Below are 16,502 nucleotides of genomic sequence, written 5' to 3'. Positions count from 1 at the left end.
AGACCAGCTTACTTTCCTTTAGTTGAAAGAGACCAGATAAAGGTTCTTCACGTCACTGATGGGAATTGAACCCAGGTCTTACTGATCAAAGGACTTTGTCTATATTGGCTGAACTACAGAGGCTCAGAAGTAAATTTAATAGGCGTATAATTTTCAACTGAGCATCAAAGGTATCTTCAGTATGTCAACAATGAACACAAAATGCAATAAAAGTATTAATTTTAAAATCATCACTTCGGTATAAGTAAGACAGTAGATGGTCTGCTGTCTTACGAAAATTTTGTCTATTAAATTTACTTCCGTGTAAGTTTGAATTTCTGTGTTTAATTTGTACAACCATGACGGCATATGTACCTATTTTGAAGAAGCTGTTCTAAATATCTTCATTACTTCAGCCATGAAGATACTTCCTCTTTGTCACAAAGGTATTACCAAGGAGACAGATGGGCCTTGTACATGAAGATACTGCAATAATCAAAGTCAGTAAGCAAAGATTGTGAGAGAGAGCACAGAATCCCAAGTACCACCTTCTAAGAGAACTACAATAGCCAGATATGACTATTCAAACCAAGGTCTTGTGATTCAAAAGTCAATGGCTAAAAAAAAAAAAAAAAAAAAAAAAACTGTATGGGTTAAAAAAGGAGCAGATTGGGATTTAGGTCAGAGGTTCTGCTGGTTGGTTCATTCTTTAAAAGGCAACATTGAGGTCTCCTCCTAGTTATCTAGCTTTAAGCAACACCATGAGAGTTAATTACTATAATTAATTAAAAGGCAAGAAGGAAATTCAAAGAATTACACTGATTATAATAATGCAGTTTTCCCTATCGTACCTTACCTAGAGAATATAATGCTAGTTGCAAGACTAAATTGACCTGAAATTGTAGTACCATACATGTTCCTTATAAGCCCAGTGTAACATTAGCTCTTCTTCCAGTTTGGATTAGGTCAGCTTGCAGGAGTGAAAGATTTTATACATCCCAGGATTATCCGTGGGTAAGGAAATGCAGAATGCCAATTTACTATATGATAGAATGTAGTGTGGAGTTTTTAAATTCTAGCTTTTTTTTTTTCTTCAAATGCTCCAAACATAAGTGATGGATATATACTCGATGTCAATCATTCAGGACAGGATGAGAGATGAAAAAATCAATATGTGTGGGTTTATAAGAGAAACTGAGCAGAAATAGTACTTATCATTTTGAAGCTGAAATATGATACTGTAAACCAAAAGTGAGATTACTCAAGAAATTTTCATAAAAACATCAGAGTTCAGTAAAGTCCATTCTGCCAGAGCAAACACATTCTGTGTATGCACAGACCTATGAATAAATCTGATAGGTACCTATGCAGTTTACAAGCCAGCCCTGAACAGCAGAAACATTATTTATTATTATTATGCTGGCTCCTTCAAGCATTCAAAAAACTTACTGAGAATTGCACATTGCCTACATATATTCATTGCCTCTTTATTTTCACATTCTTTCACCCAAGATGCACTCATGATCCAGTAATCCACTCCATACACTTACCACACACAGTTTTAACAGGGCATCTCATGTAAACATAGTACCGAATGAAATTTTTTAGGCCATTGATTTTACTTATGAACTTTGATTTCTATTGCATGGACAAATACAAGTATCTTAATTTTTAATGATTTAAATATGATTGACTGAAGTCACTTAAGCTTAAGACAGCTTACTTAATGATATTTATGAAACTTTATTTTCAGAATCATTATTAGCAGTTAATGAATACTCTATAAAGTTTGATATTCTAATAATAAATGTTATCTTTATATATTTTAATAAATAAATATTAAATATTTATTTGTTCAAGGTGCTACTGCAAAGGAATTCTTTGAAAAGTCTAAGCTTCCTGTACATGAACTTTCAAAAATATGGTAAGTAACTTAACTCTTGCACTTACTTCTCATTTGTTTTGGCAGACTGTAGATAAAAAATCATACCTGTCATTTCTGCTGAATTCTTTATTTATTTATTTTTTTTTAAGTTACTACATCTGTCATAAGCATCCATGAAATTGCAAATCATTCTATCAAGTAGTTTGTTTTATGCAGCTGTCTGAAGCAAAAGTGTTGTCTGTATCCCTTGAAATGGATTAAATTGAGTATCGTGCTGTTAGAAAATTCTTTGTAAAAGAAGGTTTAACGCCAACAGAAATTCATTCGAAGTGCATAAAAGTTTATGGGCACTCTTCTCCTTTGTTTTTGACAATTAAGAAATGGGCTGCCGAGTTTAAATGTGGCCGTACCAGCCTTGAAGATGATCCCCGTGAAGGATGTCCAAAAATTGTAACAACACCAGAAATCGTTGATCAAATGCACGATATGGTATTGGATGACTGTCGAGTTAAAGTGCGTGAAATTGCTGAGACTATAGGCATTTCAAAAGAACGCATAGGATATATTTTGCATGAAGAATTGCAAATGAAAAAGTTGTGTGCAAAATCGGTGCCATGCTTGCTCACAGCAGATCAAAAACGCACTCGCATGAAAATCTCTGAACAGTGCTTGGAGTGTTTTAATAAGAATAAAACTGATTTTGTGTGTTGATTTATTACTAATGGATGAGACTTGGATTCACCATTACGCACCAGAATCCAAACAGCAATCAAAACAGTGGACAGAAGCCGGTTGTTCAGCACCAAAGAAGACAAAGTCAGTTCCATCAGCAGGAAAGGTCATGGCATCGGTGTTTTGGGATGCTAAAGGCATTTTGTTTATCAATTATCTTGAAAAAGGTAAAACAATAACTGGGGAATATTATTCCAATCTTTTAACCAGACTAGATGAAAATATTCATGAGAAAAGACCCAGTTTGCAGAAGAAAGAAATCATCTTTCATCAGAACAATGCACCTGCCCTTTCCATTGATTCTTTTTTATGTTGGTGGTGCATATGTTGAATTTTGATTAGGTTTAGTTGGTGTTTGTTCCACTTTCTGACTTTTGCTTTTTGCTCTCTGGTTCTCTGATGAAAACATAATCCTTATCATTTATACTCATATTTATAGATTTAGGGACTCAAAAACACATGTGTCGAACTGTTGGACACGTGTTGGACTTATCATTTATAGAGTGGTCATACAGTGTCTTTCAGACATATCATTAATGTCTTTATATGAAGACATTAATGCAGATTTATTACCAATATGTCATCTTTTTTCATAAAGATGACATTGAATATCTGGACTCTTATCATTAGTTGATCCCAGATTATTAGCTGAAGACTGTCTTCTCTTCTAATGGTTATAACACATATGACATTAGCAAAATGCTTTGAAAATATGTGGACACAAAATATTTCTTGATAATGCGAACTAAATAACCTGCCATTGTTTCTATATGTATATTATCATAAAAAAATTTAAGAAATTCTGTTAATCCACTTACAAACCTGAAATATATATAGAATATTGGTAATTTTTGTCACTGTGGACAAGCTAACAATATATAAATTACATCAGATTTCAAGACTATTTATTCATGGTAGTTGTATAAATTTGCAAAACTTTTGAAGTAATCTTGCAAAGTCTTTATGTAATATCAAACTTGTATAGGAGTGATTCTATTGATTTCCTACATTTGAGGAATAGCTCTAATATTTTAGTTGTATTACCTTAATAATAAGGTGATACAGCTTTTCACTATTTGCATGTGGGAATTATTTGACTTCTGCATTACTTCAACCTTGGTATCCTTTCTGCATTTGGCTCCAACTGATGAGACTTCAATAAATGTCAAAACCGGTCTGGGTAGTGGTCCATCCCATAATGCATAGCATTATACATACCCGAACATTAGAGTAATTTTGTACAGCTATACATTTAGTAGTGTTACATAGAAACAATATTGAATTACCAGATATCATTCCATCATCTCTTACACCAAAAATCTCTCAGAAAGTGATGGAAGGTAGGTAACTTACATCATGAAGTAATCTTTGACAAGAGGAAGAATTATACCTTAAGGGTGTGTAGTCCAGTTGTGAAGATATTACACATGCAGATTGTTTCCTTACACTTACATAAAGGATGAAACTAATAATATAATTTTTTTGGCATCTTTAATTTATATAGATAGGTTATATGTGTGACTTGTTGACTCATTGTTTAAGTTATGACAATAAGTATAATAGAAAACTTTATAATAATGTTAATTTCAGTTTTAGAATTCTCACCATTTATTACTAGCTTCCATTTTCTATTTATTATAAAAAAATAGCTCAGTATATGGCTTGTAGTTATACCTTAATAAATATATGCATCGCTATTTCTTTAATGCATATTCTACTTGTACATTTAGATACTAACAGTTCTTTGGTATGCATTTGGAAGAATTGTATCAAATGTTATGTTCTAATCATATCTTAAGAATGCAGTGATTAAAAGCTCAGTATTCATTTAATATTTTGAAGTTTATGAAGTAGTTTTCTGCATTCTCTGTTGTTGTTATTATTATTGTAGTTTGTGAATGTTTAGGAAGGAGATTGCTAAATATGAGAATAAAATTAGAATTACAAACTAAAGTTTATATGTCTCAGGTTGCATCAATAGTATCATCCTGCTTTAAGTAAAATAAGGAATTCATATTTATTACTAGTGAAAATTAGCATTTAACTACTGCGTATGATACTTGAATTGTAATATAATTTGAAATTATTTTATTTTTTGTAGGCAGTTGTCAGATGTTGATAAAGATGGAGCCCTAACATTAGAGGAATTTTGTACAGCTATGCATTTAGTAGTGTTACGTAGAAACAATATTGAATTACCAGATATCCTTCCATCTTCTCTTACACCAAAAATCTCTCAGAAAGTGATGGAAGGTAGGTAAGCTTACATCATGAAGTAATCTTTGACAGAGGAAGTAGCTCAAATTCCATAATTAAAGAACTTTCATGCACTTCTCTGTGAGAGTTGACATATGAACTAAAATTTCAAATTTAACCTGTTCATTAGCAAGAATTTAAAAAAAATTAATTAATTAATTAAAAAAAAACTTGAGTAGCCTCCATAATGTCCTAACTTATAACAAATAGAGAGGGAATCTCATATTTCAAAACTGTAGTTGTCATCCTGACTATAGTTTAAATTGTCCAAAACTAAAATCAAAACTGATAAAAGCTCAAGATGCAAGTAGAAAACATTAATTCATAATAAAAAACGGAATTTTCAATCATGTCTCATGACCATTTTCAGTGTGGATCTATGGTTAAAAGAAAACAGAATAGCAATTGAGAAATGTGTACCACAATGATAGCAACTCATCCTGTAATGCAATTAGTCCAAAGCAAAACAGTAATTGATCCCTGTAGGGGATCAGTTACTTAAATGGATCGATATATATATTTATAAAAATTCAAAATTTCATCAAAATCTATACAAGCAGAGATGTCCCATGAATTGGATGCAAACAAAAAGAGTACACTAACATATGTTTGAAGAAATTCTTTTTCAAACTAATAATCAGGAATGCAAGTTTATGGTAGATGAGAATGTAATAAGCATTATCTGTTCTTGTCTATTTTGTGTCAGTTCAAACTTGTAAAAATTACTGTATTTTAATCATTATAATTGCTCTTCCTGCTATACACACTCAAGGCAAGTACTGATTCTGTACACCTGCTAGTTTAATTATTACTGATTTCATTGATAAAATCACTATTAAAGTTACACGATTTTCTTTTAATTGTGATAACTCATTTTCAATCTACACAGTGCTGGATGGAGGTTACTTCCTGTTTCAAATCCCCTGTACAACTTCCATGCTGGACCACTCGAAAATTAACATTGCTTGGTCTGATTTACACCTCTAGCCTTTAACAGATATATTCATAGTTTCCTCAATCTCCAAAAAACTTGCTACCCTCTTCCATTCAAGATCTGCTATGCCTGTCAACTTGTAACACTATAAATCTCAAATCTGCTCATCCTTAGAATGTTGGTCTTGCATTTCGAATGGTGTACTAGAAGCCTCTGTTAAGAATGCAGATAGTATCTGCTAAATATGTTACTTCCTGTTTCGAATCCCCTTCTCTTCCCCCCCCCCCCCTCTGATTCTGTCTAATCATTTTTTCATATGTTCTGTTTCTGCATTATGCCTTTTCTGTAGGTGTTGCAGTTGCTGGTAACTGACCATCACTGTGCCTTTACTTTCTTCAGATGTTGAGCAGTTTCTGGCTTATCATCCATATATGAAACAAACATATTAACAAGATCATTGACTGACCAGTTGTCCATATCCACTGAACTGTTGTGTTATAGATTTTGCAACTTCTCGTGTGTGTGGAAAAATTTAATTTCGTAACATATGCTTGCTGTACGAAAGCTTGAAGAGAATTTGGAAAGTTTATATATTATATTTGTCTTGCATTTCATGGCTTGGCAGTTTGAGAAATGCAGAAAAGTAAATTTTTTGTCGGCTTATGTGATGCTTAAGTATCATATTTGGGGAAATCAAGGACTGAACTCTAGACTGGGTGATAATAAATCTGTCAGCAAGTAAATGAAATTGATTACAGTGTTATAAATATTTTTTTAAATATATCCATGGGAATTTTATCAGTTCAGAAATTAGGCTTGATGTTTTGTTTCTTATGTATTAGACATATGCTGGTTGAAATTCATTTTAGGTTTAATCAAATTAAAACAGTAGTAGGAATGAATTAAATGTTAGTTTAATGCCTCCTGTATTTCATTTGTCATAGATATCATTGAGGATTCAATATATAAGTATGTGCATGGAAGCAACACAAGAGCATTAGTAGTAATTATACCAAGCCTGAAGTCTTATGAGGGATGCCTTCTTTTTTCACTGGGCAGAAGGTCTAAGGTTTCCATATCTAAGAGAGTGTCATACAACCATATTTATTGTGGTTGAGTTGATTTTAAGATCTTCTGATTCTGAATTAATTGTCTATACTTACTGCACTAAAGCATATTCTTTTTCAATTTATTTCTGTGGAGGTTATCTGAAGCATAGTCTTCTATGTCTGACTGACCTGGCAGTGAATGTAATCCTAATATACCTGAAAACTGGTAGTGGTAGATGAACTTGCAATTTTATTTTTTATGTTGGGCCCATATATGAGAAGTTGGCTGGTCTACCTATGGTACGTTAGTACCGTATATGGTCAGTGGGTTGGGAAAGGACAAACTTGTTTACGGTTAATTTAAAAGCCTGTATGTTATATTCCTTGGGAAATATGTCAGGGGGAAGACTGTTCTACAGTACAGCAGTAGCAGAGATGAAGGAGGAAGAAAAGAAACTTGTTCTGTGGATCTCAAGGTGTACTATGAAAGGATGTTGGGCAGCAGCTGTACGTGTTCCAATGGGCTTAGTACAGAGTGGGAGAATTATTGATGCTGTTTTCAGATGAACATTTTCCATGGAAATATTTATAGAATATACAAATTGCAGAGACCAGACATCTATATGAGAGTAAGGGGAGAGAGATGGTAAGAAATGGGTCATTTATCAGTCTAATTGCTCTCGTCTGTATTGAGTCAAGCATTTTGAAGGAGCTTTTAGGAGTCCCACTCCAAATGTGAGAACAGTATTCGATAGCTGGGCAGATTTGTGATTTGTATAAGGTTAACAACTGTTTAGAGGTGAAATAATGTCTTGAGTGAAAGAGAAAACCTAGCTTTTTTGGAAGCTAAGGATGCAATGGTCAACAAAAGTCAAGTCCTCCCTTGACTTTTGTTTAGCTAGTTTTACACAGTATTTAGCTTTCTTACATTTGTCTCTGTATTCTCTAAGAGCACAAGCTGACTTATTTGCCAGGAACTTTTGATATGCTTTCTTCTTTTCCTTCACTGCCTCTTTAACTTTCTGTGCCCACCATTGAGTTCTGATTTTTCTATCCTTGCAGACAACCTCACCACATGCCTCTCTGGCTGAATCAATCGAGGTTTTCTTCAAGGCTTGCCACTGAATCTCTAAGGATTGGTTCCTGTTCTCAAACTCGTTCATTTTTTCTTCAATAATCTTTGTGTATTTTTGTCTACAGTGCACATCTGAGAGCTGCTCAAATTTTATTTGCTTTAAAACTTGCTTACATGTTATTCTTTTCGATATGAAATTCAATTTTATCCTGCTCAAGACTAAATAGTGATCACTTCCAATTTCAAATCCTCTGTACACTCTGGTGTCCTGCACAAGGGAGAAAACATCACTATCAACAATAACATAGTCAATGAGACTTTACTTATTTCTTGCCTCTTCTCTTCATGTGAATTTGTGCACATTTTATGTTGGAACATGGTGTTAGTAATAACCAGTCCATGTCCTGAGCAGAAATCCAACAAATATTTGCCATTATTATTAACTTTGCTCTTTTCTCCAAATTTTCTAAATATATTTTTGTATGTCTGACATTTATTTCCTACTCTGCTATTTATATCCCCAACAAGGACTAACTTTTCCTTTTTCATTGTGTCAGAATCTTCTCTAAAGCATTAAAAAATTCCTCCACTTCTACCTTAGTAGAACCTTCTATGGGACCATAGGCACAAATAAGTCTCATTGTCCAGTTCCCCATTCTTAAATATCAGAATGGGGAACTGGAATTGAGTATCAGATCAAGAAGATTAGCCTCATATTTTGTATTGAATACTATGCCTACTCCTTCTTTTCCTTGATTGTCATTGCCTGAATATAACATTTTGTATTTATTGCTCAGAAAGATCTCACCAGTTTTTGTCTTTTTTGTTTCAGTCACCCCTTTTATGTCGATCTGGTATTATCTAATTCCTCAGCTAGCTCCATTTCTTTGCCATTCAGGCTTCTTATGTTGATAGTACTGATTTTTAACTCTGGTGATGTTGAGTTGGGGTGTATTTTCAGATTTGTTCCAGTAGCTGACTTTTCGCTGTTCACCTTGGTTCCCTGGTGAAAACAACGATTGCCTTGTTTAACCGGGCGATGCCCCAGCCAGCATGAAATTTTGTCATGTTGTACCGTCATTTTATAATTTGGTTTAAGCCAATAAGAATTACAATTTGGTCGGCTAAATCCCAAATTGCTAGCCCATCCTCATTTGTTCAGTATGCAGGTAGGTACCCAACAGGGTGCACCACAAGAAGGTGAGGATTGAACATTAGGTCAGAAGCCCTGGTCGGTTCTCCACATTCCTTTAAAGGCAATGTGGAGGTCTCCTCTCAGTTATACAGCTTTGACCCTTAAGAACACCCTTTTTAATTTCTTTCTTTCTTAAGTTCTTTAATTTCCTCTCCTTAAAAATAGATTTTCTCCAGTCCCACTTTCCAAACTGAGAAATCATTCTCCTTGGAGATTTTAATATCCACAACACTCAACTGGCTTTCCTCCTCCAGCCATATACAGGGTGTTCGGGATAAATTTGACAGTTTCGTAAGGAAAAAGAAAATCTTCTTTGTATCTATTAAATTTAATGAATTGACAAAAAAACATTACAGGCAGAGTTAATTACAATACTATCAACAAGATTTACTCAAAATAACCACCATTAGCATCGATCACAGCTTCAATTCTGCTTCGGAACCTCGAACAAGCTGATGCTACAGTCTCCCTGGGAAGGGCCGCAAAAACTGTTTTAATTTTATCCATTAACTGGGCTTTTGTATTACTGGAAGTGCGATTGGTGTCTTTTTCAACTGCGCCCCATACAAAATAATCCATGGGGTTAAGGTCTGGGGAGTTTGGAGGCCAAACATTTGGACTGGTGAAGTCGTAGAAATTTTCAGACAACCATTTTTGACTTTTCCCAGAGGTGTGGCAAGGGGCCGAATCCTGCTGCCATACATACGGCCTACCATTGGCTACCCTTGTTATCCAGGGCTTGACTACAGTTAGCAACTCCACGAATAAAGCCCGAATTCCAATGCCAGGGTTCTTCAACACCTGTTCCTGCAGATTTGCGAGGAATTCTGCTGTACGAACGCAATCAGATCGTCTGCTAGGGATCTTTCTTCTTGCTACATCCTTTTAGTCACCATTGCAAGTCTCTAGTTCATGCCTGATTGTTTTTACTGTATTCAGGGAGCATTGGGCAGCAGTCGTAATATCCTTATTTTGATGGCGGGCACGAATCATCATGATACAAGTTATTCTCTTCCATGATTCAGGTGGGTTCCAGCTATCCATCCTTTCTGACATCTTGTATATGAATGAAGAAGGGTCCAAACTTTTAAATGAAGAGAAGTGTGTGTTAATACATGTAACTTACGGAAAAATATAATTAATTATAAATATGTCAAATTTATCCCGAACACCCTGTAGATCTTGCAGTCAGAGATGCTGAAACATTTGCCATCACTAATGACCTTACAACTTGTTCAGATGCCAATCAGAATACCTTCTTCACTGACACCCTTCCAAATATACATTAAATGTAGTGCAACCTCTAGGTAATTCTTACCACAATCTAGTGCTCATCTCCTCCCTAATGCAACACTTACACAGCCACTCCCATGCAAGAGTAATTTGGCATTATAATATTACCAAGTGGGAGCCCCCCCCCCCCATCTTCTATGCCTCATTCCCATTGTTGGACTATTGCTTCTGGCCTTCCAACCCAACCATATCTCTGAACTTATGACCAAAGTAATCCTCACCAGCATAGAAACATACATTCCCCACAGTACTCTGATTTTCCATTCTCTAACTAAATCCTGGTTTTCCAAAAGGTTTTCCACCAAGGCTGTTCAAAGGAAAAACCAAACACCTCATGACTGGCTCAAATCAAGAACTCTATTCTCCTTTAGAGCTTATACCCAATTCCGAAATAGAAGCAAAAAAACAATCAATGCTTCCAAAACAGAGTTCAAAAGAGCAAAATGCAGGATAATGGCAGCCTAGCCGTTTGGTCTCTTGCCAAAGCAATTGGTCGTAACTTTTGCCTAACTATTCCTACCCCATCATACCCAGATGGCTTTTTTGCATCATCACAGAAAAGGCCGATCTCTTGGATTCACACATTTCTACCAATGCATGTATAATTGACAATGGTAAATGACCCCCACCGATTCCAGATGCCCAACATACAGTGCCCACTATATCCTTTTGCCATAAAGAGATCAGAAAAATACTGTCCAAATTAGACACAAAAAGATTCTCCTGATCCTGATGGCATATCGCCAATTGTCCTGAAAGTTTGTGCACCAGAACTGACTCCTATCTTATGCCACCTGTATATACTTATTGTCTTACTCTACTGGTCTCTATCCCACAGCCTGGAAATTGGCCTGTATTCAACCCATTCCCAAGAAGGGCAACAAGTCACTGCAGATCCAACTACCGCCCTATCTTTCTCGCTTTGGTCCTGTCTAAAGTGATGGAGAAAACCAACAATTCTCAATTCCTACACTACTTTGAAGGTACCCCACCTAATAAATGACTGCCAGTATGGATTCTGTTGCTGCCAATCAACAGTATTGTCATCTTACATGTCATCCATCTCTGGAAAAATGCCATGGAGAAGTTTGGTGAATCTCAAGTGGTTGCACTTGATATCTCCAAAGCATTTGTCCGGTGTGGCACAAGGGCTTACCATTGTTTAGTCTGTCAGGTCGTCATTTTGATTGCCAGCTTTTTATCTGGACACACTATGAGTGGTGCTGGTGGATGGTTCTTATCCTCTCATCATTCAGCTAATGCCAAGGTTCCACAAGCTTCTGTTCTCTCACCAACACTTTTCTTGCTATATATCAATGACCCTATTTATGTTGACCTGCAACCTTATACACAGTTTTGCAGATTACAGCACATTGCACTCCTTCCCTTTCATTCGATAAATCTTACTCTACACAACCCACCTGAACCTGCAGAACATCAACTACCACCACCACCCTCAATTCTGATCTCCAAGCCATCCTCAAATGGGGTTCAGATAATCTAGTCAGTGTCAATGCTAATAAAACCCAGTACTGTCATATTTCTCATAAAAAATAACCATTTTTTCCCAGTATTATTTTTGACAACACCCAAATTTCCAGACAAGCATCCATCTGTCTGAGATTTCTCTTCATGGAATTACCCTGACATCAAGCCTCTCCTGTCATAAACACATCACAACCATTGCATCCTCAGCTTCTAAAAAACTAGAATTTCTCTTTCACTCAAGATGTTACTTCACCCCTGAACAGCTGTTAACCTTATACAAATCACAAATCTGGCCAGCTATTGAATACTGCTCTCACATATCTTTAGGGTGTCCCCTAAAGGCTCCCTCAAAATGCTTGACTCAATACAGAGGAGAGCAATTAGACTTATTAATGACCCATCTCTTACCAACTCACTCTCCCCACTTTCGCACAGATGATTGGTGTCTAAAATAGCATTAATAATTCCCCGACTTAGTACTAAGCTTGTCGGAACATGTGCAGTTGCTGCTTAACATCCATTCACAGTGCACCGTGAAACTCACAACAAGTTTCTTTTCTTCTTCCTTCATCCTTGCAACTGCTGTAAGCTGTACTGTGGAACAGTCTTCTTCCTGTTGTGTTCCCCAGGGATTGCAATATACAGTCGTTTAAATTAAATGTGAACAAGTACCTCTTTTCCCAACCCACTACCCATAGATGGTACTAATGTACTATAGGTTGATCAACGAACCTTTTGTGTATGGGCTCAACATAAAATAATGCTATGCATTATGGGAAGGACCACTACCCAGACCCATTTCAATCTTTATTTTGGTCTCATCAGTGGGATCTAGACCAAGAAGTGATACCAGCGTTGAAGTAATGCAGAAGTCATATTTCCATATAAAAATAGTGGAAATGTGTCCACCTTATTACTAAAATATGTTGGATTAGAGATAGATGTTGAAAGTTTTTTTACTTGGTTATACTGAATCTTAACATAATAATTGGACAAAAGTACAAAGTACTGACATACTTCTGATTAAGAAATCTTAAATCTTAGCAAGGAAAATGGAGATGGTTGTTAGGTAAATATTCCTTTTCTGCCAGCCTGGATCACATGTCCTAGAAATATTAAGATTTGATGACATTTGTTTGTCATAGCTTTTTCATGCCTTTTTATCCAAATGTGTGATATCTGCAAAGCAGTCTATTGTGATTCAAATTTATCTAAATTGTTTACGTTGCTTTTATAAAGATTTATAGATTGTATTTTAACCGCCATACTGGCCTTGACATGTTTTTATGTTGAGCCCATACATGAGAGGTTGGTTGATCAACCTATAGTACATTAGTACCATGTATGGTATTGCGTGACTGTTCAATTAATGTGTATTTCAAATTAATTTTAACTGATTATTATTGTTTACTTTAATTATTATTATCATCTACACATATGTCAGTGCATTCAGTTATCTGCAAACACAGAGTTAGCTTGGAATTTTCAAAATGTATGCAGTTTATCAACTCTTTGTCATTTTCTCATACAGAGGTGGGCATTGCACCCACCTCTATATGATACACTCATGCAAAATGTAGAACTTTGTTTGTTAAATCAAGCCATGTTCAAAACTTGGGGGGAAAAAAAGAAAAAAATATAACTATATTTGCCAGATAATGATTGACACAGCTGAGCCAAGACCTTTGAAGGCACCAGAAGTAACAGAAATTCATCAGCAGTGTTTGCTCATTTGCAAGAAATAAAAAAAAATGGCAGCAGATAAAGTTAAATCATTTATGCCTTATTCAGCAGCAAGAAAGAAAAAATCTGGAGAAAGAGCAGCAAAAGTTCTGGAGATAGTTTACGCATAAAAAAGATAAAAGATCACATGTATTTACAATGGGGTGCTCAAAAATGGATAGAAACCTAAAGAAAAGACTAATAAAATGTTATGTGTGGAGTGTTGCCCATGCATCTGAAACTTGGACATTGAAGAAAGGAGAAATTAAGATTTTGGAAAGCTTTGAGATGTGGATTTGGAGAAGGATGGAAAAAATCAAATGGACAGATAAAATAACTAATGAAGAGATCTTAAAAACAGTAGAAGAAGAAGAAAGTCTGTTAAGGAGGATAAAAAGAAGCAAGGGAAACTGGATCAGACATATTCTGAGAGGGAATGGAATCATCAGAGATGCCATCAAAGGAAAAATAAATGGAAAAAGACCCAGAGGAAGAGTAAGGAAAACAATGCTAGATGACATGCTGAATGGAGACAGGTACACAACCTTGAGAGAAGGCTCAGAACAGAAGAGAGTGGAAGGAAAGTTTCTGCTACTAAAAGAAGAACCTGCTCAATTGCAGAATACTAAAGAAGACTCAAAAATAACTGGAATTATTATTATTATTATTTTTTTTTTTTTTTTTTTAATTCCAGATGATTGGAGTAGAGTTCTCATAGTACCCATATATAAAAAGGGAAATAAAACTGAATGTGGGAATTACAGAGGTATTTCTCTAATAAGTGTTCCTGGTAAGATATATGCAAGTATACTTGAGAAACGGTTGAGAAGGATTGTGGAAGAGAAGCTTGGTGAAAAACAAGCTGGATTCAGGCCAAATAGAGGCTGTCAGGATCATATTTTCACTTTACGACAGGTAGTTGAGAAATCATGGGAATACAACAAAGATCTGTATTTAAGTTTTGTAGATCTGGAAAACGCATGTGACAAGGTGTCAATGGGGCATTATATCAAGCAATACTTAGTCTTTATATGAGTTGTAAGTCAGCAGTTAGAATTAAAGGAAGTACAGGAAGGTGGTTTAATGTTAAATCTGGTGTCAGACAAGGATGTACATTATCCCCTGTGTTATTCATTATCTATATGGATCACGTTATGAAGGAAAGTGGTATTAAACCTGATATCAAAATTGGAGATGTTAACCTCAGCTCTTTACTTTATGCGGAAGATATTATACTTCTAAAAATATCTGCTACAAGTCTGCAAGATTCCCTGACTAAATTGAATAATTGTAATAGATATGGTATGAAGATCAGCATTACAAAGACAATGAAAATAGGCGGAAGCATTGAAAATATCAACTGCATTGTTAATGGAGAACCTATAGAACAAGTAAAACATTTCTGCTACTTAGGCATGACTTTTAGTGAAGATGGTAAATTATATATGGAAATACCCAACAGAATCAACAAAGCTGGTATGGTAGGAAGTCAACTGAATAAATTTATATGAAGTAAGAGAGAAATTAGTCAAAACACTGAATTAGCTGTATACAAGACGGTGTTCAAACCAATTTTAACTTATGGATCTGAGAATTGGGTTAAAGTAAAACACTTGACCAAAGACTATTGACCGCAGATATGAGAGTCCTGAGAGAGAGATTAGGGGCGTGAATAGATGGCATCAATGGCAATATCATGTTAAAAACGAGGATATTTGGAAAAAACTTGGTATTGTTAGCATCCAGGAATGTTTTTGCAGAGCTAATCTCAGGTGGTATGGTCACTTAAACAGAATGGGAGAGGAAACGTTAGCAAAACAAGTGTTCTCTGCCAGGTTGGCAGGAAAAAGACCCAGTGGAAGACCAAGATAAAGGTGGATTGATGTGGTAAAAAATGCCTTAGAAGTTAGAAATGTAAGATCTGATAATGTTGGAGTCTTGACAGGTAACAGACTGATTTGGAGGAAAATTGTAGATAGGAAGTTAGTAATGATGTAATATTTCATGTAGTACTATCATATCCTGTACATCCCTAGAGTGTATATATCAGAAATTTGATGATGATTATGATGATAATACCATATTCTAGTATCCTTCAAAGTGCTCTCTATGTGATTCAATGCACTTGTCCCAATGTTTATTCCACTGCTGGAAACAGTTCTGGAACTGTTCAACTGTAATACTGTTTATGGCCTCCAGTTACTTTTCTTTCACTTCGTCCACATCAATGATCGCTGCCCTTTCATATTTTCTTTATATTTTATATGTGGAAATAAAATAAAATAAAAATTCACATGGTGATAGAGAGAGATCAGGTGAGTAGGGAGGGTGGGGAATAACTGCCGTGTTGTTTTTCATCAAGAACTGTTTGACAGACAACTTGTTGCTTATTTTGTTTCTGGATCATAACTGTAGCACTCAGATTCATCTCCAGCGGACTTTGTTTCATACATTAAGGATGTGACAGTTAATGAATGAAGATGAAATCATGGCTAGCTTCAACATAATTTCCTTGTTCACTAATATCCCAACAGATGAAGTCATAACATTACTCAAGGACAAGTTATCCAAAAAAAATGTTGGCCTTACTTACCCATTCCATCAAGTCCAGTTACTTTAGATTCCAAGATACTATATACAAGCAGAATCATGGTTTGGCGATGGGTAATCATTTATCCTCTGTTCTTGCAAATATTTACTTGGAGGATTTTGAAGCCAAGGTTATCTCTTCCTTTGCTTTAACACCTAAAGTTTGGAAACGTTATCTGGATGATGTTTTCCTCATTTGGAGCCATGGACATGATTCCCTAATATATTTCTTGGAACATCTCAATAGTCTACATCCAAGTATAAAGTTCACAGCAGAGCTTGAAACTGATAGTTCCCTGCCCTTC

General features: G+C 35.4%; 1 protein-coding gene across 4 annotated transcripts in view; it reads left to right on the top strand.

Annotated features, from left to right (window-relative positions):
• Positions 1 to 16,502, top strand: part of LOC150104343 (ralBP1-associated Eps domain-containing protein 1-like) — a 485,081-nt gene that overhangs the window by 179,758 nt on the left and 288,821 nt on the right. For all 4 annotated transcript variants that reach the window (XM_090396932.1, XM_090396933.1, XM_090396930.1 and 1 more), the window contains exons 8-9: positions 1,840 to 1,903; positions 4,698 to 4,849. In XM_090396932.1, coding sequence (XP_090253058.1) covers positions 1,840 to 1,903; positions 4,698 to 4,849 — 216 coding nt within the window. The remainder of the gene's footprint in view (positions 1 to 1,839; positions 1,904 to 4,697; positions 4,850 to 16,502) is intronic.

This window comes from Typopeltis vanoorti, chromosome 8 (assembly GCF_054136105.1).
Source record: "Typopeltis vanoorti isolate ZY-2024b chromosome 8, IOZ_Tvanoo_1.0, whole genome shotgun sequence".
Lineage (NCBI taxonomy): Eukaryota > Metazoa > Arthropoda > Arachnida > Uropygi > Thelyphonidae > Typopeltis > Typopeltis vanoorti.
This window is presented reverse-complemented; position numbering and strand designations above follow the sequence as displayed.